Source organism: Sminthopsis crassicaudata, chromosome 2, assembly GCF_048593235.1.
Source record: "Sminthopsis crassicaudata isolate SCR6 chromosome 2, ASM4859323v1, whole genome shotgun sequence".
NCBI classification, from domain to species: Eukaryota; Metazoa; Chordata; class Mammalia; order Dasyuromorphia; family Dasyuridae; genus Sminthopsis; species Sminthopsis crassicaudata.
The window spans coordinates 324,854,781-324,882,356 of record NC_133618.1 but is presented as its reverse complement, the minus strand read 5'-3'; the positions used below and the strand labels follow the sequence as shown (position 1 = coordinate 324,882,356).

Below are 27,576 nucleotides of genomic sequence, written 5' to 3'. Positions count from 1 at the left end.
TCCAGTCCATGGGCTACATGTGACCTGTGAAATCGTTTGATTTGACCCTGCCAAAGCAACCATAGGTGATGCTAAGTACAACCACATCTCACTGCTTATATAAGTTGATTATTTTGAATGGCCCACCAATGATGGAATAAATATCCACTGACCTGGCAGAAAAAAAAAGGTTTCCCACCCCTGATCTAAATCCAGGATTCTTGATCTTTTCTTATATCAAAGAACCCTTCAGCAGTCCATATCATTATTTAGAAGTTAGCATTATTTCCAGAATTAGCCAGAAAAGAAAATACTTAATAACAATGTAATTAAAATGACACAAATTTTCAGAATTTTTATTTTAGAATTTTCATTAAATTATTGTATTTTTTTAAGGAATAATTTCAACATCTCTTCAATAAAGCTATCTAAACTGAAAAGCTGTTGCACACTACTACTTTATTCTGTGTATTAAGTCAAAATATTATATAGTGAAAATAAATAATAACAAATTTTGTGGGTTTTATATACCACCACCATTGTCAAGTCAACTTATACATATTTACATATTTATTTTTTAGGAAACAGAGTAGAATACCATTCTGAATTACAGCAAAAAAATAAGCTAGAAATAACCAAAGGGCTATTGTTTGCCTTTTGCAGTTTAACTTGAAGCAGTAGGACAACACAGTACTTCATCATGGGACTTGATTCTTCCAAGTAAATATAACTTGGAGGTTTTCTTGGTCTTTTCAGAAATCTAGTTCACAAGGTTTGCAGACAATTAGATGGTATCAGCTCTGGCAAAAAATGCAAAGAGTTCACACATTTCACATTTGATTCTCCAGCTTGTTTTTATTGGGAATGCTTCTTGAGTTTGTTGGCACATGTTCCATCTTACTTAATGTCCATTGGCTCCTTCTGAAAGAATTCTGGAAGGTTCTGTATACCTTGAAGTAAGTATGTAAAAAAGTGCAGGGGCCGGCACCAAAGCCAAGAGTGGCAAGTCTTGCTCTAATTTATCTACTCTGGAAATGGAGATTATTCCATAGGCATGAAGTAACCAGTGGCTGAAGAGAATAATTAACCTTTTCTTTCTGAGAAGAAGATCTTTGAAGGACTGTATATAATAAAACAAAACAAAAAAGAAATGAAGATATGTGTTTGACTAATACAATTTAATATATCTTATAGTATCTGAAGTTCAGAATTTAGAAAACTATTGCCTATATTTTTACACTAAAATGTGACAATATATATTGAAACATAAAAGCTTTTTGGACGTGGCCAGTGTGGGAATTTCTTTTGCTTGATTATACTTATTTAAGGTTTTCATTTTTCTTGTTTTCTCAATTGCAGAGAATTGAGAGGGAGAAAAAGGAAATATTTGTAAGAAAAAATGAACTTTTGAAAGTGTGACAAATAATCATAATCCCCTTTGAGATGCAAATAAAAATATTTTTACCATAACAATTATAAGAAAGCAAGTGATTTCTATTTTCACAGCTAGTTAAACTGTAATCATACAGTGCTATGGAGATAAAAAAGGGAAGGCCATTTCATTCATTTCTCCCAACTCTGACAGTCTAATGACTACCTTAACTAAAAAGGATACATGAATATTACACCTTTTTTAGCTCTATTACAGCATCTCTTAATATGTAACTCCCCATAGTCACAAATTTAAATCCAAAAGGTAATGAAAATAACTTTTTACTCAAGTTCCAAATATCTAGAAAAGTTAAAATCACCAAATTTATGAAAGATCACAAAGACAACTTTCATGATGACCAAGATGCTAAAAGATACTGGTGCATTTTGTGAATCATCAAGGTTAGAGATGGAACTAGAGATATGCTTTATTGACAAAGAAAACTCCTGTATTGGGATACCTCTACCAATTTGACTGAGCACCTTTTCTGCAACTTATATTTTTACAGAGTTGCCCAGAGCACTGACAAGCTGTGATTTGCCAAGGTCACACAGCTAGTATGTGTCAGATGCTAAGCTTAAACCCAACTCCACTAGACCAGGTTAAGTAATGTATTCAATATAGTTTTACTGTAAAATCACATTTGGTCATACACTAATTATCTGAAAACATGTATATAGCATTGTGATAGTACAAACTCAAGTAGATTTAAGTAAAAAAAAAAACAAAACGATCTATGGAGGGTATAGAGTAATACCATAATTATTCATAGAGTTGAATTCAGGCACTCTCAAATATCCAGAACGACAATGAATTAGGAATTTAAAAAAAAAAAAAAAAAAAAGAAAAGAAAAAAAGGCTCTCTGGTAGAAAAGAGTTGTAAACTCCAAGATAATGCCAGGTTTCCTCTGCTTCCAGAAGGAAAGAAACCATTGCTGAGTAGTGGTTTGTAAGCTAATGCACAAAATGAGACCTGGGAAAATCCTAAGTGCTAAGCAGCAGCAGCTGAGCTGGGAAACATTGACCAAGGAGGAAATAGCAGATATTCATATATCTGAGAAAGGAAGAGTTGGCTCAAAAAAGACCAAAGATGGGATCACTGTGCAGTTTGGGGTCAGACCTATATATATCTCTCACTCTGAACTTCCTGTATTATCCTATGTGCCATAATTAATAATTATAATGACAATCTTGAATTATTAAAAGAAAAAATCAAGAGGCATGTTGCCAGGATGGTGGTAGAACAAAGAACTCTTCACTGGAGTCAATCAATTTAAATTACCAAGATAGAGGGGATGCAATCTGTTTTATTAGGGAGAATAACTAGACTGAGAAAATTTTAAATCATGAAAGTACTAAAATGACTATCCTCCATTCAAGATGGGAGGGAAATGAAAGATCTTGACTGAAAAGATCTAATGCTGAAAAGAATAAATCTCAGTTACACAAAAGATTAGGCTATAAATAAAAGCTATCATATCTTATTGTGCTAATATTCTTCAGCAGTCTATTAAGCTGTTAGTAAGTTGTAAGAGCTATTAGACATTCTCAACATATATATAAAAATGGCTCAAATCTATAAGATCTTTACAATAGGTAAAAAAGGATTCTTACCTCTATTTCTGAAGCAGACATGTATACAGCCAGGGTGACCAAGGACAAGACTAATACAATATATGGAAAGGCATAATCTGCAGGACAAATAATATTGTGTTTGAAAAAAAGAATCAAATCCTAATCTTAAGTAAATTTTAGCAAAAAACAACAAAAAAAATTAACAGTTTCACAGAAGCTGTCTTTGAAAAATCTACATAGCTAATTTACCTTTGGAAAAAGTCTGATTATCAATGTGCTTTGAAAAAGCTTATAACTATGCCCAAAGGGCTATAAAACTGTGCATATCCTTTGACCCAGCAATACTAGCATATAGTCTGTATTTCAGTGTTCAAAGAAAAAAGGAAAAGCTTCTTATATGCATAAAAATATTTATGGCAGCTCTTTTTGTGGTGACAAAAAATTGGAAATTGAAAAGATGTTCACCAATTAGGAAATGGTTAAATGGTTGTAGTACATGACTGTGATGAAATTGTGCTGTAAAAAACGATGAGCAGGATGTTGTAAGAAAAACCTAGAAAGACTTACATGAATTGTGCAAAGTGAAGTGAGTAGAACCAGGAAGAGATTATAAATAGTAATAGCAATATTGGATGATGACCAACTGTGAATGACTTATCTATTCTTAGAAATACAATGATCCAAGATAATTCAAAAGGATTTATGATAAAAAATGCTATCCATTTCCAAAGAACAAATGGAGTCTAAATGCAGATCATATTTTTTAAACTTTACTTTTCTTGTTTTGTATTTTTTTTTTGCAAATAACTAATATGGAAATATGCTCTACAGGATTCTAACTTTTACTGAATAGTTCTTAAGATGACTACTTTATGGTATAATTTGAAATCTGGTAATGCTAGACCCCTTTAACTTCTGTTGGGGTGGTTTGGTTTCATTTGATTTTGTTTCCATTATTTCGCCTGAGATTTTACTTGTCGTTTCACCACATGAATCTGTTATTTTGGCTAGTTCTTTAAAGTAATCCCTCAGAAATTTGATTAGCATCACATTCTAAGTCTTTAAATTAAGTTGTACTGTTATTTTTATAATTTTCGTAGGTATAAAGTATATCAAAAGTGCTTGTTTTAACATGACTTTTATGGAAATGTTTTGCATAATTTGACATGTACTTTCTCAATGGGGGGAGAGAAGAAGGGAGAGAATCTGGTACTCAAAAGTTTTAAAAAATATATGTTAAAATTGTTTAAATGTAACGAGAAAAATAAAATATTAATTTTTTTAGAGTGCTTATCTTCTCAATGAGAGGGGAAGATAAAGAGGAAGGGAATTTGAAACTCACAAATTATCTTTTAAAAATGTTTAAATTTATTTTTACAGGTAATTGGGAAAAAAGTTAAAATATTCCTTAAAAAAAAAAAAAAAAAAAAAAAAAAAAAAAAAGCAAATGTATCATTAAGATCTCTCCTAATGTAAAAATTACCTAACTTTCCATTTCATGTATAGTCAAATAAGGAAGAACTAATCAGAAAAGAAAACTTTAACTAATATCAGTAAAGAATGTTGATGTAAAAATATTAAATATAATACAGAGAAGAAATATACAGAAGTGAAATGAGAACCTGGAAAACAACAAATACAGTGCTGCATAAAGGCCAAATTTGTCTTTGAAAAAGAAATGAGAAGATGTTCCTCCCTTTGTTCTTCTGACAGATAAGACAGTATGGGTATATTAAACAATCTATACTGTCAGATACAGTTATTGTGCTGATTAGTTTTACTTAACTTCTTTCCTTTACTTTTTTTAATTCTTTGTTACTAGGCTCACTGGATAGAAGAGGGGAAGAGATATAGTCAGAAATGAAGTTGATGTAAAAACAAAAGATATCAACAAAATACACTTTAAAAGAATGATTGGCAAAATAAGGTAATGCAAATATATGACATCAAAAGCCATTCCCCAAAAAGCTAAATGGTAAAAGGATATAAAGTTTCTGAAAAAAGAAACGTAAATGATTAAATTGAAAAAATGCTCCAAATTACCATAAGAGAAATGATAATAAAACTGTGGTTTCATTTCACAACAAGAAAACTGGCAATGATGAAATGTGAAAATAGTACTACAGGAAATGTGGAAAGGCAAATACATAAATACTACTGGTAAATTAATAAATTAACATTTCTGAAAACAATTTGGAGGTAGATGAGAAAAATGGTCAAATTACTCATGCTCTGAATCATTAATATCATTACTAGACATGCATCTTAAGAATATCAATGGCAAAGAAAAAATATTTTCAGTAGCATTTGATGTAACAAATAACTAGAAACAGAATGAGTGTTCATTAATTGGGGACTGGCTAACAAACTGCCATATTAATATAATGAATATTATTGCGTCAGATGAAAGAAAAGGTGAAAAAGAACTAAAATAATGGTCCATAAATAAGAATAGATATAATAATATGTAGAAAAACAACACTAAAATATATCAGAATTTGGATTATGGCAATGACTAATCTTGATTCCAGAGAACTAATCATTAAACAAACTTTCTTCTCCTGAGTAAAAAGGAGGTGGACTAAAAGAACAGAATATCATATGTTGTCAGAAATGGTTGATGTGCTTCTAAGATGAACTTACACATTGCTTCAAGTATAGGTGTTTAAAAGCTTAAAGAAATAAAATGACATTTTATATACGAATAAAAATATAGTTCACTAACAGTACTCCACTTACAAAGAAGGCCTCCTCCAACTGCCTGAATGACGGTTAAAATTGGGAAGAAGTAAAGTGCTGCATAAATACTCTTAAATCGATCAGACTTCCCTAAGCCACAGGCAATCTTCTTTACCAGAAGTGGTCGGAGTAGCATCATTAATACCAAGCAGAAGGCATAATAGATAAACACAATGGTATATCTATAAAATAAAATTAGATCAATAAAATTTAAAGTGAAAAATAAGTGCATATAACATGAAGCTACTTCTATGAAATCAAATTTTAAGTAATTTTAACTAATATACTTAATAGTTTTAAATTTTTCTTTCATAGCCATTTTCAAATCAAAAGTGTAAGAAGGTTCAGAATATATATAATTCATTCTTTGATATGAAGATCAAGTTTTCACATCTTTTATAAAGATTCTACCAGAGTACACCTCCAGAAATGTCTTATAAACTTAAAAGACTGATTTTCATGTGTAGCTTATAGAATCCATCTCAAAATTTTAGTTACATTTTGTATCTCCATACATTCTCACGAGTTAGGCAAATCCTTCTCACATTTCAAAAAGTTATATCCTAAATATCAAATCCTAAAATATTTCATTAGGCTATTTAGATTTTGCTACATATGGTATGTAAAGTAATCTGAATGTGTATACTTATCTTTAAAAGGCCATGTGATTTATCTTCATTAATACTTCATTTATTAACAAAAAACACACTTAAGGATTAATGCTGACCTAAGGTATACTTTTTCATCTCTATCTCCCTCAAATTCACTCAATGTAAGCTTTTTTTATTTAGCATGAAATAAAAAGCTCACGTGGTTATAATTCTTAGAACTGAAACATCAGGTTAGTGTATTTTCTTCACCAAGTAAAATGTACCTATTATAAGTGTCAAAAATATACAAGGAATAACTAGTATTCTCATTCATATTAACATTTCATTTTCATAAGTTATTTTTAAAATGGGACATTTTGATGAAAATTAAACATTTACTATATCATAGGATCATATATTTACAATTGTAAGTGCATTTAAAACTAATCTTCCCCATCTACTCTTTCTACCCTTTTACTTTCTTAGTTCTTTATTATATTTGAGTAGGGATTTTTTTTTTTGGCAATTGAGTGCTTAGCATAGCACGTTAATACATAGTCAGCACTTTGTAAATGTTTTTGCTTGGCTGATTATAACTAGATCTAATCATTTACCCTTTCACTAACTACTTTTTAAGTATTTCCTTCTTGTCTACCTAATAAAAGTTCACATTCCAATGCCTGGTATTCAAGGGTTTTCAGAATAAAGTATCACCCTATCTTTCTAAACTTGTCTGTTACTACTCCCTTTCACATGGTCTCTATTCCAATTAAACTAAGTTACTTGCCATCTCTTGAACATGGTCTATGGTCTTTGTTCTTTTCTTCTGTTAAGAATCCTAACTTGTTCTTAACTTGAAGGCTCCATGAAACTTTTCCAGATACTTTCCACTAAGAAAAAAATTTTCCTCCATGAACTATATTAAGTACTTTTCACCTTTCTGATATGTTTTTATATTATTTTACATTTAAGTAATGTATGTGTGCATATCATATTGCCCTGCTACATTATAAACTAAAAGTAAGCAGGGGTTGAATATTACTTGAAATTTTTTTTTTCTCTAGGGCTAATTAGAAGCCAAATAAATTTTAAAGTGAAATGAAATAAAGTGAACTAGGAAAAACTCTATACTTACAGTGGGTAGACAGCTTCATGAGTACAGTGTATTGTGGTAATATAATCAGGACTTGGGTTATAAAGCATGGTATACCAGTCAGAAAGCATTAATACTCGACAAGAACGAATTTGCAGAACACCAACTGGATCACTCACAAGTAATGTAACAATAGCTGCGATACTGCATTCAAATAAGGCAGTTACATGCTGAAATAATGCACTGGAACTAGAGGAAGAAAAAGGTGGCAAGAAATTTATAAAGTTATATGTAGCTATTTCAGAATCTGATTTCTAGAAACCTTTTACCAAAACAAACAAACAAACAAAACTTTATATACAGAGAAGGTACAAATATGAAAATTGAGAAGAATTTTAAATTAATCTAGTAAAAAAAAGATACCCGTACCAGTTTTAACACTAGCAAATAGTACAATTTAAATAAAAAGTTACATAGAGGGGCAGCTAGATGCTAACAGAGTGGATAGAGCACTTGTAAGTAAGGAGGACCTAAGTTCAAATCCAGTCTCAGACAAGTACTTACTACCAGATGTGCGACTCTGCCAAGTCACTTAATCCCAAATGCTCCCCCCCACACACATACACTACACTGAAATTATCTCTATCCCTTTAAAATTAAAGGCCAACAATGACTATTACCAAAAAAAAAAAAAATAATAATAATAATAATAAAATGTTTAGTGGGAGCTTCCAGTCCACTTTGCTGAATATATTTAATGAAGTAATTTCAGGATTATTAAGGTGATTTCAGAATTCACTGAACAATCAAACCGAAGAGCATTGATTAATGACTTGATATCAATCAAGAAAGATATGTTACATGGTTCTACCTTGGACTCTGTTATAGAAATGTATTGGATAAAATTTATAGATTTAACACAAAGCTGAGTGAGCAAGGTATTTGATGACAGAACTAAAGAGATCTTGAGAAGCTGAAACAGCAACATAAAATTTAATAGGAATAATTATAAGGTCCTGTAATGGTAATTCAAAATATACCGAATCAACAATGTGAAGTAACTGCTCAAAAAAGTAAATAAAATTTTAGGTTACCCAAACAAAAAAGGTATTTTATTGTATTTTTGTCTAATAACATCTGAAATACTGTATCTAAAATTGATTCCCATATTGGCAAGGGTGAGGTAACCAAAAGAGAGTATACTAGAATGACAACAGGACTCAAAAATCACATCACATAAGGACTGGTTGGAATAATTAGGAATATGAAACCTAGAAAACAAAATATTTGGAAGAGAGGATGATGACAGGAATATTATCTCCAGTCATCTGAGAGTTCTCAAGAAAAATTAAAATTATTCTTCTTGAACTTAGGGCAAAACTAGAGTCAAAAATGGAAAATTAAGGGAATTTACGCAAAAGTAGAACGGACCTTTTCAAAAAGTGAACACACTAATACTGCAAATGGATGAGCACAGAATGGAATGAGTACCTATTGGGGATGTCATAAAATGGATTTATATTAGACTAAACAACCTCTAATGTCTCTTTAAACTTCTAAAATTCATGATTAAGATATTGCTTCAAAAATTTAAGGATTTTTATTTAAAATTTAACTTAAAAAAAAAAAAAAACACGTATAAGTTCATAATGCAAGTTTTCTCCTATGACTAGTTTCCTCTTTCTGTATGCTACTCTCCACTAAGAGTGAGCAGGGATTAATTACTGCTCAAACAAAAGACCTTATTTCCCTACTCAATGAATTCTTCTAAGACAAAAAGTATGTCTTGGTCTATTAGAGGTGTGCTAGCAGACTCTACCTCTGAAGATTAATAAATGTTTATTGAATTGAACAAAACCTTTCCATCTCTTTCTTGGTATATATATGCTGGCCGATTCCAATTTAATTATTGTTGAGCATTAAAACAGACTCACAACAAATTCAACTGAATATATCTTAATAGAAAGGATAAAACTACTGGGATAAAAGTCATTTCCAGGATATGTATACAGTCAGACCACAGACTTATTTAAATATCAAATTCAAAAGCATATTAGCATGAAGGGAAGACATTGTATGAAGTTAAAATAGCTTCAGCCTGACCCATTTAAATACCTTTTGAATGTCCCCCAAATATGAAATTATCATTTCCTACATAGTTTCATGCTATAATAATCTTTAATATAAGTCCTAAAATGACTCCCCAATCCCTAAATCAGACAAAGTATGTCACTGTTGATAAGTGATATTATTACAATTTATCTTTAAGTTTATCATTTCACCAACCTTCCCTCCATTAAATTAAAATCATTTTTAGGCACTGTTCTCTAAGAAGCCTTTAAGAAGAATAATTCCTTTATGGATTATTTTGAATGACTGATTAGAGTTAAGTGCTAACCCTTGAGCAAAGCACTGTACTAAGTGCTGGGAATAAAAATAGAAAAGATATAATAGACTGCTCTCAAGGGGGTCATACACTAATTTTGCAAAAAAAATTAACATTTTCTGATGTAATAATCACTCCCAATTTATTTGTGTTTTCCTCCTAATTTTTCAAATTAGGATTAATCTGATTACATCTGTTTTATTGTAAACAAATATTATTAATATCATTCCACTAAATTAAAACATTTGTCAATCCTGTAATTATAAACATTAAATCACAGCACTGCACAACAACTAGATACTACACCATAACTATATAAAATCATCTTTTTTTAATATCCTCAAAATAAAGACAAATGACATTTACTTTATTAATTAAAATTAATCAGATTTTGGATGACTATGACAACTATTCAACTAATCAGTGCTTATAATGTGAAGGTAAATAATTGAAGATATTTAATTTGAATGCTGTAAGATATTTTTATAACAGGAGTACTTAATCTTTTTATCATGGGTCCTCTGGGCAAGCTGGTGAAGTTTATGGCTCTCTTCAGAATAATGCTTTCACAATGCATGAAATGCATAGGATTATCAAAGAAACTAATTATATTAAAATACACTTAGCATTTTACAAAGCAAGTTCATAAATTTCAGGTTAAGAATCCCTACCCTGAAAGATCCTTTCCCCAGCCAATTTCACCCATAAGCAAGGTTAGCTAACCTCTTTTTGCCTGAATACCATTCAATGAAGAACCAGTGGAGAACAAGAGGAAGCAGGGCCATAAAGCCAAGGTAGAGCCAGTCATAAAGTTCTGGTGACTCTGTACATGGCTGACAATATTTCTGAGTATTTGTTCTCTGTCCTCTTGGGCACACCTAAAAAAATACAAAAAAAAACTTTTCTTATTTATAGAATTACTTTGGGAATATTAACTAAAAGCATAAAAATATAATTACTCTGTAAGACCATCATTTCAACAGTCTTCAGAAATTAAAGACATTATTAAAGCATAAATGTACTCCCTTCATTGAATCATCATAAGATTTATGACTATGATATTAAATATTTTATAATGAACGAACTCTATTTGCTAAAGTTATTAATAAACAATGGGAAACCTACTTATTAACTGAATTTAAAAATAATCCCATAGGGATATTCTGTGGGTAAAAACACTAATCTATACTATTTAATATGCTACAGTAATAAAAATAATTAGAAATTGCTATAAAAATGATTTAACACGTGCCTAAGGAAATATAACTTTGAAGTAAGAAACTGCATTACTCTGCAGATAATCAATATAATAAAATATGAATTTTATATTAATTAACTTTTGATAAATTATAAAACCTTTTAAGTAAAGCAAAAGAACAAAAATTTTACTTTTTAAAAACTTTAAAAAGCAAGGAAGATCAAAAACTGACTGATGAGAACCAGATCATTGTACACAGCAACAACAAGATTATACAATGATCAATTCTGAAGTAAGTGGCTCTCTTCAACAATGAGATGATTCAGACTAGTTCCAATGATCTTGTGATCAAAAGCATCATTTATACCCAGAGAAAGGAATGTAGGAACTGAGTATGATTCACTGCATAGCATTCTCAACCTTTTTGTTGTTTATTTGCATTCTATTTTCTTCATCACTTTCTTTTCTGATTTTGATTTGATTTTTCTTATACAGCAAGATAATTGTATGAATATGTATGCCTATATTGGATTTAACATATATTTTTACCATGTTTAACACATATTAGACTACTTGCCATCTAGGTGGGAGGGGCAGAATGGAACACAAGGTTTTGCAAGGGCTAATGTGGCAGAATTATCTGTGCATGTTTTGAAAAATAAAAAGCTTTAATTAAAAAAATAAAATAAATTTTGTAATTGCTTTTCATAGATATTAAAAAAAAAAAAAACACCTGACTTATAAAGTGCTAAATAATGGTAAAGCTTACCCCACATTCTCCATATATCTCGGTTGAACTATTTTTATATATTAGTGTCTTTCCACAGTAAAGTCCAAGGCATGCTGGTTGAATATCAATAGCTTTTGAAAAATAAATGACAAAATTGTAATGTACATACTAATGAAATAAGAGTAGTCGAAGCATTTTTGTGCAAACATTAGAACATATTTCAACGTCACTTCAATATCTCACTTTCTCCTTTAAGTGAATGCAAGCTAAATATTAATAAACTAGATTCATAATTTTAAACAGTGAAATTACTTTTCCTGAGCCTTTGAAAACCCTGAAGAGCTATATAAATATTGTTATTACTTAGCATTTTAAATTGAAATTTTAAATTTCTCCAAACCTTTTCAATTCTTAAAAAACACTTTAGATTCAGCATTTTAAATGTTGAGGTCACTCCCCCATTTCCATGCAAACCGTAAAGTAGTACATAAACATTATTAAAAAACATACGGCTTCTTAAAATTTTGAATTCACTCTCTACTCTTTATAAACCTTAATGAGATACGAAAATATTACTCATGCTATGCATTAGATACAGCATTTTAATTTTGAAATCATCGTTCTCTCTCCACTCCCAACACATAACACAATGGATTTCTAGTGAGTTTATTTCACTTGAAATACGGTTCAGTTTTCCCCGCTTCCTCCTGTGTCCAGGCGCTCGGACTACATCCCATTCCGGGGTCCCGGAAATCCCAGTCTTTAGGAGGTTCATTCTCCCGGATACCGACCAGGGTCTCGGAGAGACTGCGGCTGGTCCGCAGCATGGGGGGAGGGGAAGGATGGTCGAAAGAGCGCTGGAGGGATCAGGCCCGAGGAGGGTCACCCGCCGCCTCCAGTTCCCACGGAAGAGTGAAGTGGCGGCGAGGCTAAAGTCTGCATGGCTACCAACCACCACTGACCACTCACCCATTGGCCTTTAAGACTGACAACCAAGACTAGCCTAAAGCCTGCACCAGCCAGGATGATTACATCCGGGCCGCAGGAACTCCCCAAACAGTTAACAGTCTGTACAGCTAGACTAAAGCTCCGCCTTCTGCCTGTGGGCGACTACTTCCGGAACACTCACCCATTGGTCTTTCTGATTCCGGATCAGGAAAAGCTACACTACCCAGATAATCACATCCGACACAGGGGAGCTCTAAGCGCCTCCTTCTCCTCTAGGGAACTGTGGAGACACTAGACTAATGCCCCGCCCCTTCCCCTCTCGGCCAATAGTGACAGCTCTTGTTTCGAGGCCACGCCTCCCCCATCCCGCTGCCAGCCACTCGCCCGCTGGGCAAGTTCTAGGACTCGCCAGTAGGCAGCTTCTTGTTATGGAAGGCCCACGGGAAGTTCACCAGCTACCCCCGCATGCTTCGAGCACCCCGGTGCTGTCGGTCCTGGACATGCACACAGGCGGGGAACCCCTGCGGATCGTCCTTACGGGGTGGCCCGAAGTGGATGGCGCCACCCTGCTAGATAAACGCCGCTACGTGCGGGAGCACCTAGACTCGCTGCGGCGGCGCCTGATGCACGAGCCGCGGGGGCATCGGGACATGTACGGGGCGTTGCTAGTGCGCAGCGAGCTGCCAGATGCTCACTTGGGTGTGCTCTTCCTGCACAACGAGGGCTATAGCTCCATGTGCGGCCATGGCGTGCTGGCCCTGGGACGCTTCGCGCTCGACTACGGACTGGTGCCGCCTCCCCCGCCTGGCGTACGCGAGGCCCAGATCCGCCTGCACTGCCCCTGCGGCCTGGTCACCGCCTTCGTGGAATGCGAGGGTGGCCGTAGCCTGGGGCCGGTCCGCTTCCACAGCGTTCCGGCCTTTGCTCTGGCCACAGGTAACCGCCATGCTCCTGCTGGCGTCTCTCAAGATCCAAGGCCTGCGGTGCAGGAGTGGAGCCTAGTAACCCTACTAACGAGAACCTTGCCGCTTATTAAAATGCTTTTTTTGATTAAAGTGTTTATCGAGTGTTCACTAATTGCACTGTACAACACAACTAACTCGGGGCCGTGGAAATTAATGAAATGCAATTAATTACATATGACGTAGTAATTACAATTAATAAACGACTAAAACACAAAGCTGCCTGCAAGTACTCCCTGCATGCTTGGGAAGACCAGAAATTTATTACAGTGATATCTACAAGCCAGTATCTTAAAACAAGGGTTTTAAGTAACTTCGGGTCCTTGAATATGGTTATTTTTTGTTTTCAATGAATGTTTTGACAACTCAGTATATGTTATAATCATAGTACACATATCCATATGCATACTTATCTGTGTGTTGTGTGAGAGGGGGTGCATACAACACACATTAGATTAGGTAGCACAATATGGTGTCAGGGATGTTCATCTTCTTGAGTTCTAATCTGGCCTCAGACACTTAAACTGTGTGACCCTGGGCTTAACCCCAATTGCCTCAAAGGAGAAAAAGAGATGCTGAAATGATAATAGGGAGAGATAATGACTCCTCCTAAGTCCGGCCTATGAAAGAAGGAAAATGAAAAGAAATTTGAGCCTGGATATGCACAGTACCTGTGAGTTTTATAACAGTTGAAATAAGGCCCTGGCTAAGCTTAGGGAGCAGAAAAAAGTTTCCCAGGACAGTTCTGGAGAAACGAAGTAGAGGGCATAATCACAGCGGGTAAAGAGTTTACAATCCCGTGAAGGAAAAAAGACGCACATTCAAAAATGTAAAACAAAAACGGTATATGATTAAGGGGAGCACTCAGTGTTGTACACGTTTTGAAAGGGAAAAGTTACTAACCTTAAGTGGGTTGAGAAATCATAAAGGAAATGGGACTTGGGCTGGACCCTGAAGGATTTATGAGTTTGTTAAGGAGGCATCAGAAATGTGGAATGCCACATCTTTGTTGCAAGGCAAAGCTGGAAATTACATAATATGTTTTGAGAAAGGAAGGAACCAAATTAATTATAACAATATCTTTTAGAAAACAATAGTGAAGGATGATTCCACTCCTAAGGAGCTTATTTTGGAGAATTTTCTGTACAAAAAAAAAAAAAAAAAAAAAACCAACTTATCTGAGAATTGAGACATAAAAAATAGAAAGGAGCAGAAGGTAGGAGGAAATCTAATACCTTAAAAGTAGCTTGGAATTGTGAGGAAAGCAGTTCATGAGTCTTCTGATATTGTACTTAGAAGACATGATCTCCTAGAAACTAAAAAGGTGCCTATCATTTGAGGAATGGCAAAATAAAATGTTTTTTTTTTTTTTCTATGTAATGAAATGTTTTTGCATTGTAAGAAATCTGAGAAATCTGGGAAACTGACCAAGAGAACAATTTATACAGTAACAACAATGTTTCAGAGGGTCATTTCTGACCTTTTTTCCAAAATTCAGCTTATCTTTTTCAGGTCACCTTAGTCACCAGGTAACATTTATGAAGGGCTTACTATGTGCGAGGCACTGTGCTTTATAATGATTTTATTTGATCTTTACAACAGTGCTACTGTGATCCCCATTTTATAGATGAGGAAACTAAGGTGAACAGGTAAGCGGATAGTCTAGATTCCAAGTTCAGTCTTGGTGAGTTTTTCTTTCTCTGACCTCCTTTATCTCTACAGCCTCTCATAAATTATAGCATCCTGAAAGTCAAAGATTCTACAACACCCACAGTCAGGATTCTTATAGGAGGTAAGGTCAGTTTTTGTCCAATCTAACTCAGAGGGATCTGTCTGAACACAGTATAATTCAACAAATGTTGATGAAATAGAACCTTTATATGCAGCTAAATAGAATGGGATTAACCATGCTCAGTACATACAGGAACAAACCATTTTAAGGGGAAAGGCTTGCAAATTCAGTAGACAGCTAAGCTCTCCAAAGTTCCACTGAGTCTGAGCCTGTCCAACAGTTAACAGTATAAGGGTTATCTGCTTTTATTTATATACACACACACACACACACACACACACACACTCCTTTTCAATTTACCAGTTGTGGAAGCTAGTCCCTTAAGTTTAAGAAATATCCAAATGAACAATGAGTCATTTCTATTCAAAATTGCATTATTATGCAGACTTCAATTTTTACCTAGTTATAACCAAGGGAATTTATATTTCTGATTTGAATTTGAGCCATACTATGAGAACTGAGCAAGTAGAAAGCTACTTGTAAACTCTATCTACAATACATAGAAAGCCACTTTCAATTTAAGCTACTTCGTAACCTAGAATTTGGAAATAACACAAATAGATGCTTGTGAAATTACCTAGAAAAAATAAGCATCATAGGGACTTAAGAAATTCATAAATTCAGATAATTCATAAATTCAATAATTCATGATTGCTTCTGAACCTCATCTAAGTTAAAAAGGTGAAAAAGGCCCTGAAAGCCTTTTATACTAGTTGGAACTTATTCATTCCAGTTTAATATAACCTTTTAAAATTCTGGACATCTGAAAAGGACAGCAGTTTATTGTAAAAATACTAAATGTGAAATGTCTTTTTCTTAAACATTTTTAGATCTCGTGGTGGATGTTCCTGGAAAAGGAGAGATTGTAGTTGACATTGGATATGGTGGTGCATTTTATGCATTTGTTAATGCTAAAAGGTTTGGATTAAATGTCTGTTCTTCCAAGACAAGGGATCTTGTAGATGCAGCAACTGCAGTTACAGAGGCAGTTAAAGCACAGGTAAATAGCATGTACTTTGGTAGCTTCCTTCAGACCCTCAAGAATCCATGTATATATCAGTATGGATATTCCTTATACTCATACAAATCACAACTCCTTCATGCTTTAACATTTTTGTTGACAGATGTTGTAGCCAAAAAAATTGTGACTGTGTCCAGTCTGGTGATGCAACTGTGCTAAATTCCAACTTTTTAATGCATCATCATTGTATTAAGATAACTCTGGATTTTTGAAGGCTAAGACACTGGAATTTTTTTTCTGGCAGATCTTACCAAAATGGAAAGGTAACAATAGTGGCCTTTACACCAGCCATCTGAGGACCAGCCTTCTTAAATTGAGTTCATTATCAGACTTCCTAAAAAAACACTTACATATACAAAAGTGGTACTGAGAATAAGAAGCCTAATATTTTCTTATCCTAAAGATCACTGTAATGAAAATATTTAAAATTCCTTGTAGAGGATGATAACAGAATGAAAATAAATCTCTCATTCAATTTGTTGACTATTTTCTTCAAGTTATTTACTAATCTTTCTTTTAACACTTATTTACAATACATGTGACTCTTTGACTACATAACCAAACAATCAGTTTGGACCCCACTAAATCAGTAATTAATGATTTTTTGACATGGCATTATATATGTGCTTTACTCCCTCTCTTGTAACTTGGAGCTGAAATTCAAAAATCACTTAATGTAAATGTAGTTGGATGTATTATTTAATTCAACTGAGTGAAATTTTCTATTTTAGGTAATAAGATATATTATGCTATCATTATTATGTTCTACTATTTCTGAACCTTTTGGGCTTTACTTGGCAAAGATAATAGAGTAATTTGCCATTTTCTTCTTTAGCTCATTTTTCAAATGTGGGAATTGAGGCAAAGAGGGTGAAATGACTTGCCTGGGGGGTCACACAGCTAGAGAGTATATGTGGCCAGCATTTGAATTAAAAAAGATGGATATTCCTAACTTCAGACCCTGGACTCCAGCCACTACACCACTTAACTGTACCAGTAACTTATCAATTAAGGTGTTGATTTATGTCATCTGATAAACAAAAAATAAAAATTGAAGTTTAATGCTGGTTTATAAAGATAAATAGTCTAAAAGATTTTATCCTTCATTACCAGCAAAAATTTGCCATTGTACAGTACATTAAGACCCTAATTTGGGTTTAGAATTTATAAATATACTTTCTTTGCTTTGTTTTACGAAAATTTAATTAAGTTTTTGGATTAAAAAATAACTTATAGAAGGCTAGCATAGTAGTTCACTTTTATATACTTATATTGATAATTCATTATTTCATTTTTAGCATTTCCAGTATTTTCCCATGAAATGTAATATTTAATATAAAGAATAACAAGAAATTACACCAGATCTATTTCAAATGATATTTTATAGAATTGTTAGGATAATTCCCTATGTGAAAATCATGGAGTGACTCTGAAATTTTAATTTCATTTGACTTTATTTTGAGACTGCATCTCCAAATCTCCCAACTTAGAAATGCAGAAGACTGTTACCTAGTCAGAATTGTGACTAGTACAATGCCCTGGCCTGTTCTATTTCCAGCTTGAGCTACCCTACTCCCACACCATCACCCAAAATCCCCTTCCCCAGGGACTCATCAGGAACCAGTCTTAGCGCAGAAACTTGATTGACGTCAGGAGCTCAGAGTTCCTGAGTTAAGGGATGAACCAGTTTTAGTCTGAGCCTACCCAGTAATAGAGATTCCAGTCATAAACCAACAAACCTGTTTAAAGTATTTATTTTGCATCAGTTTTTCTTCTCCAGGCGTTTTTAATGAGCTAGCAGTTGAACACAATTTTACAAAAGATAAATTTATTACAACATTTTCCTTAAGAAAACTAAGATAAAGGCATTAATTTCTTAATCAGAGAAACAATTCTTGCATTTGAGGACTTAAACTAATAAATATCAAAAGAAGTAGGAAAATATGAAGAATTGTTTAATGATTATATGGTGAAAACAAAGTATCACATGTTAGAATTATTTTGTAGATTTTAGAAATCTCAGTGCAGTAAAATAAAGTTGATAGGTTTATGAGTGCAAAGGGAAAAAAGAAAAGATCAAATAGTATAACTAGTATGCTATTAGTTGGAATTAAAGGCAGTATGCCATACTGAATAGAGAGTTAGAATAAGAAAGACATGGATTCAAGTTTGTCTCTTACACGTGCTGGCAATTAGAGGTGACACAGTGGTTAGTGTGCTGAGCCAGGAGTCAGAAAGATCTGAGTTCAAATTCAGCCCGACTTTTAACTAGCTGTGTGATCACCTAAGCTTTATCTGCCTCAGTTTTCTCAGTTGTAAAATGAGTATGATAATAGCATTTACCTTCTAGGTTGTTGTGAGAATCAAATGAAATAATATCTCTCAAAGACCTAGACTTTAAATTGCAGAGAAGTCTGTAGAGGAAATTTCTTTAGTTTTTATAGAGGAAGCTTCCTCAATTATAGATTGGGGTAAATAATAGCACCTACCTTACAGGATTCTTGTGAGGAACAAATGAGATAATAATTGTGAAAAAATTGCTTAGTACAATACTGAGTATAAAATAAATTATATTCCCCTTCCCTTTCTCTATGCTCCTCCCCATTACAAGTTTCCTATATCAATGAAATAACAGGTCCAGCCCCCCCCCAAAATGGAGTAACAAGATTGTTTTTTTGTTTTTTTTTTTTAATTTTTTTTTTAATTTTTTATTTTATTTTATAATTATAACATTTTTTGACAGTACATATGCATGGGTAATTTTTTACAACATTATCCCTTGCACTTACTTCTATTCAGATTTTTTCCCTTCCTCCCCCAACCCCCTCCCCCAGATGGCAAGCAGTCTTATATATGTTAAATATATTACAGTATAATTTAGATACAATATATGTGTGTAGAACCGAATTTTTTGTTGCACAGGAAGAATTGGATTCAGAAGGTAAAAATAACAGTTTACATTCATTTCCCAGTGTTCCTTTTCTGGATGTAGCTGGTTCTGTCCATCATTAATCAATTGGAATTGGATTAGTTCTTCTCTATGTTGAAGAAATCCACTTCCATCAGCATACATCCTCGTACAGTATCATTGTTGAAGTGTATAATGATCTTCTGGTTCTGCTCGTTTCACTCAGCATCAGTTGATGTAAGTCTCTCCAAGCCTCTCTGTATTTCTCCTGTTGGTCATTTCTTATAGAACAATAATATTCCATAACATTCATATACCATAGTTTACCCAACCATTCTCCAATTGATGGACATCCATTCATCTTCCAGCTTCTAGCCACTATGAAAAGGGCTGCCACAAACATTTTGGCACATAGAGGTCCCTTTCCCTTCTTTAGTAGTTCCTTGGGGTATGAGCCCAGTAGTAGTATGGCTGGGTCAAAGGGTATGCACATTTTGATAACTTTTTGGGCATAATTCCAGATTGCTCTCCAGAATGGTTGGATTCTTTCACAACTCCACCAACAATGCATCAGTGTCCCAGTTTTCCCACAGCCCCTCCAACATTCATCATTATTTGTTCCTGTCATCTTAGCCAATCTGACAGGTGTGTAATGATACCTCAGAGTTGTCTTAATTTGCATTTCTCTGATCAATAGTGATTTGACAAGATTGTTTTGAATTCATCAAGTAACCAAACAATCTTTCCCTTATGTTTATATACTTATTAGAATGACACAATTTCACATATCTACCATAATACCTTGTATATAGTAGATACTCAATAAAGTGAATAGTGATGTCTTTGAATACCTATATCTATATTATTTTGTAAAAATCCATTTGAATTAAGTCATTTACTACCTTTCCATGTTAGTTTTTATCTTTTATTTGCTTTTCTTCAGGTTAAAATTCATCATCCAGACAGTGAAGAGCTTGCATTTCTATATGGAACTATATTAACAGATGGAAATGATACTTTTAATGAAGAACCAACAACTAACATATGTGTGTTTGCAGATGCACAGGTATTGAAATGAAAAGCTTTTTACATATAGACACTACCATCTACTTTAGGAAGAATTTTCAGTGTAAAATACACTGAGCTAATTGTTCAGGAGATCTTGGTATTAGATACATTTCTCTCATTTACTAACCATGCTTTTTGTTATTTTGTTATTGTTATTGTTGAGTCATGTCCAATTTTTCACAATCCCAAAGATACCAGAGTAGTTTGCCATTTCCTTCTTCAGCTCATTTTACAGATGTACAAATTGAGGCAAACAGGGTTAAGGGACTTTCCCAGGGCCACATAGCTAGTAAGTGTCTGAGATAAAATTTGAATTCACAAAAAAATGTCTTCCTGACTCCAGGCCTACCATTCTATCCACTGGGCCATCTATCTAGCTGTTCACTAGTCATGCTACTCTTAATCTTTTTGTGCTATTTAACATCTGTAAAATCAGACTCATAATAATAATAATGATCGGGTCATGCTTTTTACAAATTGAGATAAAGATGTGAAAGCATTTTGGAAAATAAGAAGCACCATACAAAGCCAAATCATCTTCTATTGATAATATTAGCTTAGTTCTGAGTCACATATTAATTTTTTTTGTTCCAAAGAAAGATAATTTCTGTCTATTGATATTAGGTTCAAGGAGCCAGATGAGACTTATATTATGTTAAAAACACAATATAAGTACTGTTGATTCCACCTTAAAAATATCTATTGTCTATTCTTTTCTCTCCATCATTCAGCTTCCCTCCTAAGTAAGGCCCTTATCACCTTTCAACTGGACTATATGGCAATAAGTCTCATGACTTCTGATTTCTCCCCGTTATAATCTCACTTCAAGACATCTGCCAGATTCTTAAAGCCCAAGTCAGACAATCTCTTTTCTCTACAGTGGAAATACCAACAGCTCCCATTTGTCATTATTATAAAATATAAACTCCTTCTTAATCTGACTGCAGACTACTTTTCCAGATTTATTGTACCTTACTACCTTTTACACTAAATTATTCTACTACTGCATTCCATAACTGACTTTCCGTCACTTACCTATGTACCCTTGCACAAATTGTCTCCTAAGCTCGGAATACATTCTTATCTCACTTCACTTTCACCTTGTAGAATCCCTAGTTTTCTTCAAGGCTCAAATCAAACATTACTTCCTATTAGAAGCCTACCCTGATTACCCCAATTGCTAGTCTCACTGTACCCCCATTTCCATCCCCCTGCTCAAGAATTTTTTATCTGTATTTATTTTATCCATATTACTTAAATTATACACAAACATATTATTTATCTATATTTGATATTTGCTTATCTTGCATTCATGTTCTTTCCATTCAAAAAAGTAAACATTTCTCTGAGGGTAAAGATTTTTTTTGGTCTCTTTATTCCTGATATGTTCTGCTGCTGCTGTTGCTGCTGGTAATTATAACTAGCATTTATATAGCACTTTGAAGGAGAGGCAAGATGATATTTGGATCGAATAAGGTTATGGGAAGAATTTTTTAAGAATTTAAAGCTGTATGAAGGAGGATTAAGGGAATGGGATAAAGGAATCTAAAGAAATAGTAGCATAAATGAAGAATAGGTATATCTCTTCTGTAGTGAGTGGAAGAGAGAATGATGATGTTGAGAAATTGTGAGGAATGGAAGATCCCTATAGGAAATCATAGTGGATACCCCAGACTTCTCATTGAAGCACCTAGGTATCTAAGTCATCAATTTTAGATGTGGTAAGTAGAGGGTGAAATAGAGGGCTAGAACAGAAAAACTTTGGGGCAATCACTGTGGGGAGAATGAGAGAGGGAGAGAATTGGGTTAGAATGGAAGCATAGTAGAGGAGCAAGGACTAGCTAAAATTATGGATAATAAATTTAGAGTGGGTAGCCTCAGATCAATTTTGTAATATTTTTTTCTCCAGTATTTCCCAGTATACATGGAGTAAGAGCAGGGAGATTGGAGGGTACAAATTATACAGAGATAAGTATTAGCAGGTTATAAAAAATAGAAGGGCAGAAAACTAAAGTAACTAAGTTGTATAATAACTAATGAAACCTTAAAATTTCAGACCAAGAGGGAAAAGTTGAGCATAAAGGCAAATGAAACTAGGATGAGGAAAATGAATCAGGAGAATAAGGCTAGGTGAAAGGATAAGAAAAAGGCAACCAATAGTTTTCCTCAGAATCTATAAGAATATCGTGCGTATTTTACTTAAACGTCTTAAGTAAGTCTTAATCTTAAATCTAACCTTACTTAAAAGGTTTTTTTTTGTTTTCTTTTTTAATCATTATAAAACATTGCTATCCATGGAATTTATTCTTAAGGAAATGTAAGCTACAGGGACTTGGTTCAAATCTTACATTTTAATGACTTTAATTGAAGAAATAATAGACTCTAAAGATGAAATATAAAAGTAAATTTATTTAGAAGTTTGTGAAAATTAGATTATACAGTTGTAGGCTCTATGTCATTTTCTTAGATCCTGAGATTTAAAAAAAGGGGGATTACCCTTGAAAAGGTAAATTGTGCCCTGTGGTTTACAGAAAAGAAATTTATAACAGTTGTGAAAACATAATTTACTGCTTTTTACCAAGAATGTTCCAAAATATTTTAGGAACCTATCATCCCAAAAATCTGATTTTGAATTTTAAAACTTAGGACATTTTTAAATAGCATGAGAATTCTAAAATAGATGTGGCACAACAGTGGTCCTCAAATTTTTAAAATAGGGGGCCAGTTCACTGTCCCTCAGACCGTTGGAGGGCCGGACTATAGTAAAAACAACAGTTCACACTCTGTCTCCGCCCCTTAGCCCATTTGCCATAACCTGGTGGTCGGCATAAACGTCCTCAGCGACCGCATCTGGCCCTCGGGCCGTAGTTTGAGAGCCCCTATAATAGGACAAATGGATGTGATGAATATATTTGTGACGATTACATCTCATTTTTGTTTATTCCAAAACAGGTTGACCGCAGCCCCACTGGTTCTGGGGTGACAGCTCGAATTGCCTTACAGTATCACAAAGGACTTATTCAACTGAACCAGACCAGAACCTTTAAAAGTGGTGCAACAGGCTCACTGTTCACTGGGAAACCAGTGAAGGTGATCAGAAGAATTATTCTAATTTTTTTTTGTTGTCAGATTTAATATTATGAAAAGAGGGGACTTAAGCTGGGTGTTAGATGCATTTCTTCATTCAATTCTGCCAAAACATTATACTACAACATTATTATGATCTCAGTTCAATTATGTTTCTTGTACAAATCAGGACTGCCTCACCTTACATGATAGATATTTTTTTTTAACTTTTAACACATGCACTAGGAAAACTGACTAAAGAAAAACTATAGATAAGATATAGAGATTTTTTTATCATGTATCACCATGAGTAAAAAAAAAAAGAACATATCCTTGATATATGCATATTTATTTGTAAATTATATATTATTTTGTACATTATAAAACATAAGCAAAAATTGAAATACAAAGGATAAAAATCTTTCAATAATATTTACTTCATATTTTAAATTGATAGAATAAAAAAACTTTTTTTTGTTTGTTTTTTTGCAGAGGCAATTGGGGTTAAGGACTTGCCTAGGAAACAGATTTTAATTCGGGTCCTCCTGACTTCAGGGCTGTTGCTCTATCCATTGTACCATTTAGCTGCCCATCTAACACTGTTTTAATGATAATCATATCTGAAAAGGTATCTCACATGTAGACCCAAATGGCTATAACCGAATTATTATTTTTATTTTTCAGTCCCATCCACCAGTTATGCAGGGTTTTGTTGAAATTTGACTTATTAAATTTCTGTTTTTTTATATCAATCAGCTGTTTTTACAAACTAATAAGGAGGTATTGCATTTTAAAATTTTATAATAGAATCTAAATCCATTAAAACTGCAGTTAAAAGATTTTTAACTAAGTTAGAAAATTCTTTTTGCAAGTGGAGATATGGTAAGTTTTATAGAGAACACCCATCATTTTTGGGAAACAAAATTTTTGCTAATCATATTGATTTCATATTGTCACTATATCAAGACACAGATAGTCAAAATGAGGTTCACATTAATGAGTGGATATAAATCCATATTTCTAAATTATTTAGATAATTTTGAATTTTTTTGACCAACTTTTTATCATGTCATTGTTTTTCCCTTTTGGTCATATGTTCATTTTATGAGGACTAGTTCATCTGCACTGGTTATTTGTCTCTGGTTATTCCATTTATAAACTATAAATAGAACTTCAAAATTTTGAAAACAGTCTTTCAGGTCTTCAGAAGTGTCTGTCTTTGCTCAATATTTTCTCTGAGATGTTGTGTTTATTCTCAAATTAATTCAATCAGTTTTCCTTACACAAATGTTCTTTTCCATTCTGAAGAGCAATTTGGAACTATGCCCCCCAAAGAATTATAAAACTGTGTATATCCTTTGATTCAGCAATATTACTGCTAAGTTTATATTCCCCCCCAAAAAAAAACCAAACAGAAAAAGATCCACCTGTGCAAAAATGTTTGTAGAAACTCTTTTTGCAGCAGGAAAAAAATTGAAAAATGAGTGAATACCCATCAATTGAGGAATGGCTGAATAAGTTATGTTATACTAATGGAAGGAATGCTATTGCTCTATAAGAAAACTGATTTCAGATAAGTCTTGAAAGAGTTACATGAGCTAAGACTGAGTGAAGTGAGAAGAATCAGGAAAATATTGTGCACAGCAACACAAGGTTGTAAGATGATTAAATCAGTGATCTAAGGCAATTCCAATAAACTTGGTTGGAAAATGCCATCTTTGTCCAGAATAACAATTATAGAGACTGAATGCAGACTGAAGCATACTATTTTGACTTTTTTTCTTTCATTTTTTTTCTTTCTCAAAGCCTTTTCCTTTTTGTTCTGATTTTTATTCCCCAACATGACATATAGAAATATATTCAAAATGAATTATACATCTAAAAATAATTTTTAAGAGGAGAAAAAGTCCTTTTTTCTGCCCCTTTAAACAACTAAAATATCTACATACAAAAGAAGTGCCTAACATGAGAAAAAAACACATTTTACTTATTTTTCTTTCATTTATCAGATATATTAGTCCAAGTTTTTGTTTGAACAATATGATACAAGAAGAAAGTCTCTTTCTTTTTTATGAAATGTAGTGTTTGTTGTAGGTCAAACAAAATGTTCTATCTTGAATTAAAGCATCATTCTTAGTTTTGTGTCAAATCATTGTTATAGTAAATTCCTTTTGTTTTTTTCTCTTTTCAGGAAACCAAATGTGGGGAATTCAAAGCAGTTATAGTTGAAGTATCAGGACAAGCCTATTATACAGGTACTGCAAACTTTATAATTGAAGAAGAGGATCCACTGAAAAATGGATTTCTTCTCAAATGACCTTATTCAAGATCTAAATCTAAGAGCTAATTGTTCTCATGTTCTATTAAAAATTATATCATCTTATATATGTATATTGCCATTCTATCTAATATCATAATCCTTTATTATACAAAATCATGTTGATAAATAATAATGAAAGTACCATCTTATACAAAATCATGTTGATAAATAATAATGAAAGTACCATCTTATTTTTTCATGTTGTGTTAGATTTTTAATAAAAGAAACTTTTAAAAATAATAGTTTAATTCTAAAACATGATACATTAGGTTCTTAAGCAATATCTAACAATCACAACAATAAAAATTATTCACTTATGTGCCAGACACTGTCCTAAATGCTGGAAATATAAAGAAAGGAACACTCATGGCCCCTGCCCTCAAGAAATTAAAATAAAATATATTTACATATATATACATATATATATATATATACATTCAAACAAGTTGTATGCATACAGGCATGCAAATACATGTACATATATATATATATATATATTTCTGCCCGTCCTTACTATGTGTGCACATGTGTGCACTTGTGTTGTGTGTATACATTTTACATAGATACACACACACCTGACCAATCCTACTAATTATTGTTCTATATTTCTATTTCCCTTTGTGACTATAAACTAATAAAGCCACTAATACTGTCACTTCCTTCTAAGTTCTCTAAGGTTTAGGTTTCCAACCTCATCATTCAACAAAACTGTTCTCTCCAAAGTAACCAATGATTTTTAAATTGTCAGATGGTCTTTCCTTAATGTTTATCCTTTTTTACCTCTGCAGCTTTTCACATTGTTGATCATCCTTTTCTCCTGAATATTTTCCAGAACTTCATTACAATGCTTTAACCTGGTTCAGGTTCTACTTTCCCTGTCAGACCTGTTTCAGTTTCCTTTGTTAGATCTTAATTCAGGAAATGCCCACTAACCATGGGTGCTCCCTGATTACTCTGCTTTCAATGATATGTCAATCAACAATAGGTCCTAGTCCAAGCTTCACTTGTTCTTTGGGTCTTGATGGCTCAGAGTAAGTGTAATTAGCAATTATTTCTCTTGCCAAAAATTCTGGGTTTTCCTTCCCAGAATAATACTTTTATGCAAGCAACCAAGACCATTTTTCCCCCTCAATATTTACCTAGCCTTGTATATATATGCATTTTTTTCTCTCTGGTGTGAGAATTTTTACAAGGTGCTAAGTCAGTGGAATTGAGACAATGGTTGTTTAGCAGGGTGCTTTACAGTTCTTTAGATGTACTTAGTACTTATTAGAGTTCCACAAGATTCACACCTTTAAGAGAGCATATATAAGGAGGAGCTCCCACAGGCCCACTAAAGGAAAAGCCCGCTATTGGAGGCAGAGTCAGATTCATTCCATATTCCACCTTTGTACTGGATGGAGATTTGGAGGGAGCTGGAGGCTGAAGTTCACAGAGGCAAAGGACTAGCAGCAGGAACCAAGGAGAGAGATAGGCCTTTAAGAAAGCTAACAGAGCCCCAGGAAGGTGATAATACTTAGAAGGAGACAATAAAGGATTTGGACTTTAATCCCTGGCTGCATTTGAGGTGATTATTACTTTGAGCTGAAATTAAGGCTGCCTCTAGAAGCCCGGAAGAAACCTGCTTCCGGAGAACATTACAATTTAGAAAAGAACATTACACCCTGGGGTTGCAAGTATCCCCCCCTTTTTTTTTAAATTAAATTAATATAAGTTTTTTTTACTAAAGCTTATTTTCAAAACATGCATGGATACTTTTTCCTTTTTTT

General features: G+C 33.4%; 2 protein-coding genes across 2 annotated transcripts; one reads left to right on the top strand and one right to left on the bottom strand.

Moving 5' to 3' along the window:
• Nucleotides 1–308: 308 nt before the first annotated feature.
• On the bottom strand, nt 309–27,576 carry JKAMP (JNK1/MAPK8 associated membrane protein). Its single transcript, XM_074290251.1, has 8 exons — nt 27,551–27,576; nt 12,692–12,889; nt 11,762–11,853; nt 10,518–10,672; nt 7,451–7,657; nt 5,726–5,907; nt 3,026–3,102; nt 309–1,099 (listed from the first exon to the last, which is right to left on the bottom strand). Exons 2-8 carry the CDS (start codon nt 12,693–12,695, stop codon nt 881–883), a joined length of 936 nt encoding a protein of 311 aa, XP_074146352.1. The 5' UTR covers nt 12,696–12,889; nt 27,551–27,576; the 3' UTR covers nt 309–880.
• Nucleotides 13,044–26,046, top strand: L3HYPDH (trans-L-3-hydroxyproline dehydratase). The gene is made up of 5 exons (XM_074290250.1): nt 13,044–13,606; nt 16,255–16,424; nt 20,297–20,419; nt 23,374–23,511; nt 25,679–26,046. Exons 1-5 carry the CDS (start codon nt 13,099–13,101, stop codon nt 25,802–25,804), a joined length of 1,065 nt encoding a protein of 354 aa, XP_074146351.1. The 5' UTR covers nt 13,044–13,098; the 3' UTR covers nt 25,805–26,046.

Excerpts from the sequence above, each read along its gene's own strand:
- JKAMP (XM_074290251.1), bottom strand. Across the intron at positions 5,908-7,450 it reads CATGAAGCTGTCTACCCACT|ATATACCATTGTGTTTATCT; the intron begins GTAAGTATAGAG and ends TTTATTTTATAG. Across the intron at positions 3,103-5,725 it reads AGTTGGAGGAGGCCTTCTTT|ATTATGCCTTTCCATATATT; the intron begins GTAAGTGGAGTA and ends TTTGTCCTGCAG.
- L3HYPDH (XM_074290250.1), top strand. The coding sequence starts at position 13,099 with ATGGAAGGCCCACGGGAAGTTCACCAGCTACCCCCGCATGCTTCGAGC. Across the intron at positions 13,607-16,254 it reads GGCCTTTGCTCTGGCCACAG|ATCTCGTGGTGGATGTTCCT; the intron begins GTAACCGCCATG and ends AAACATTTTTAG. Across the intron at positions 16,425-20,296 it reads CAGAGGCAGTTAAAGCACAG|GTTAAAATTCATCATCCAGA; the intron begins GTAAATAGCATG and ends GCTTTTCTTCAG.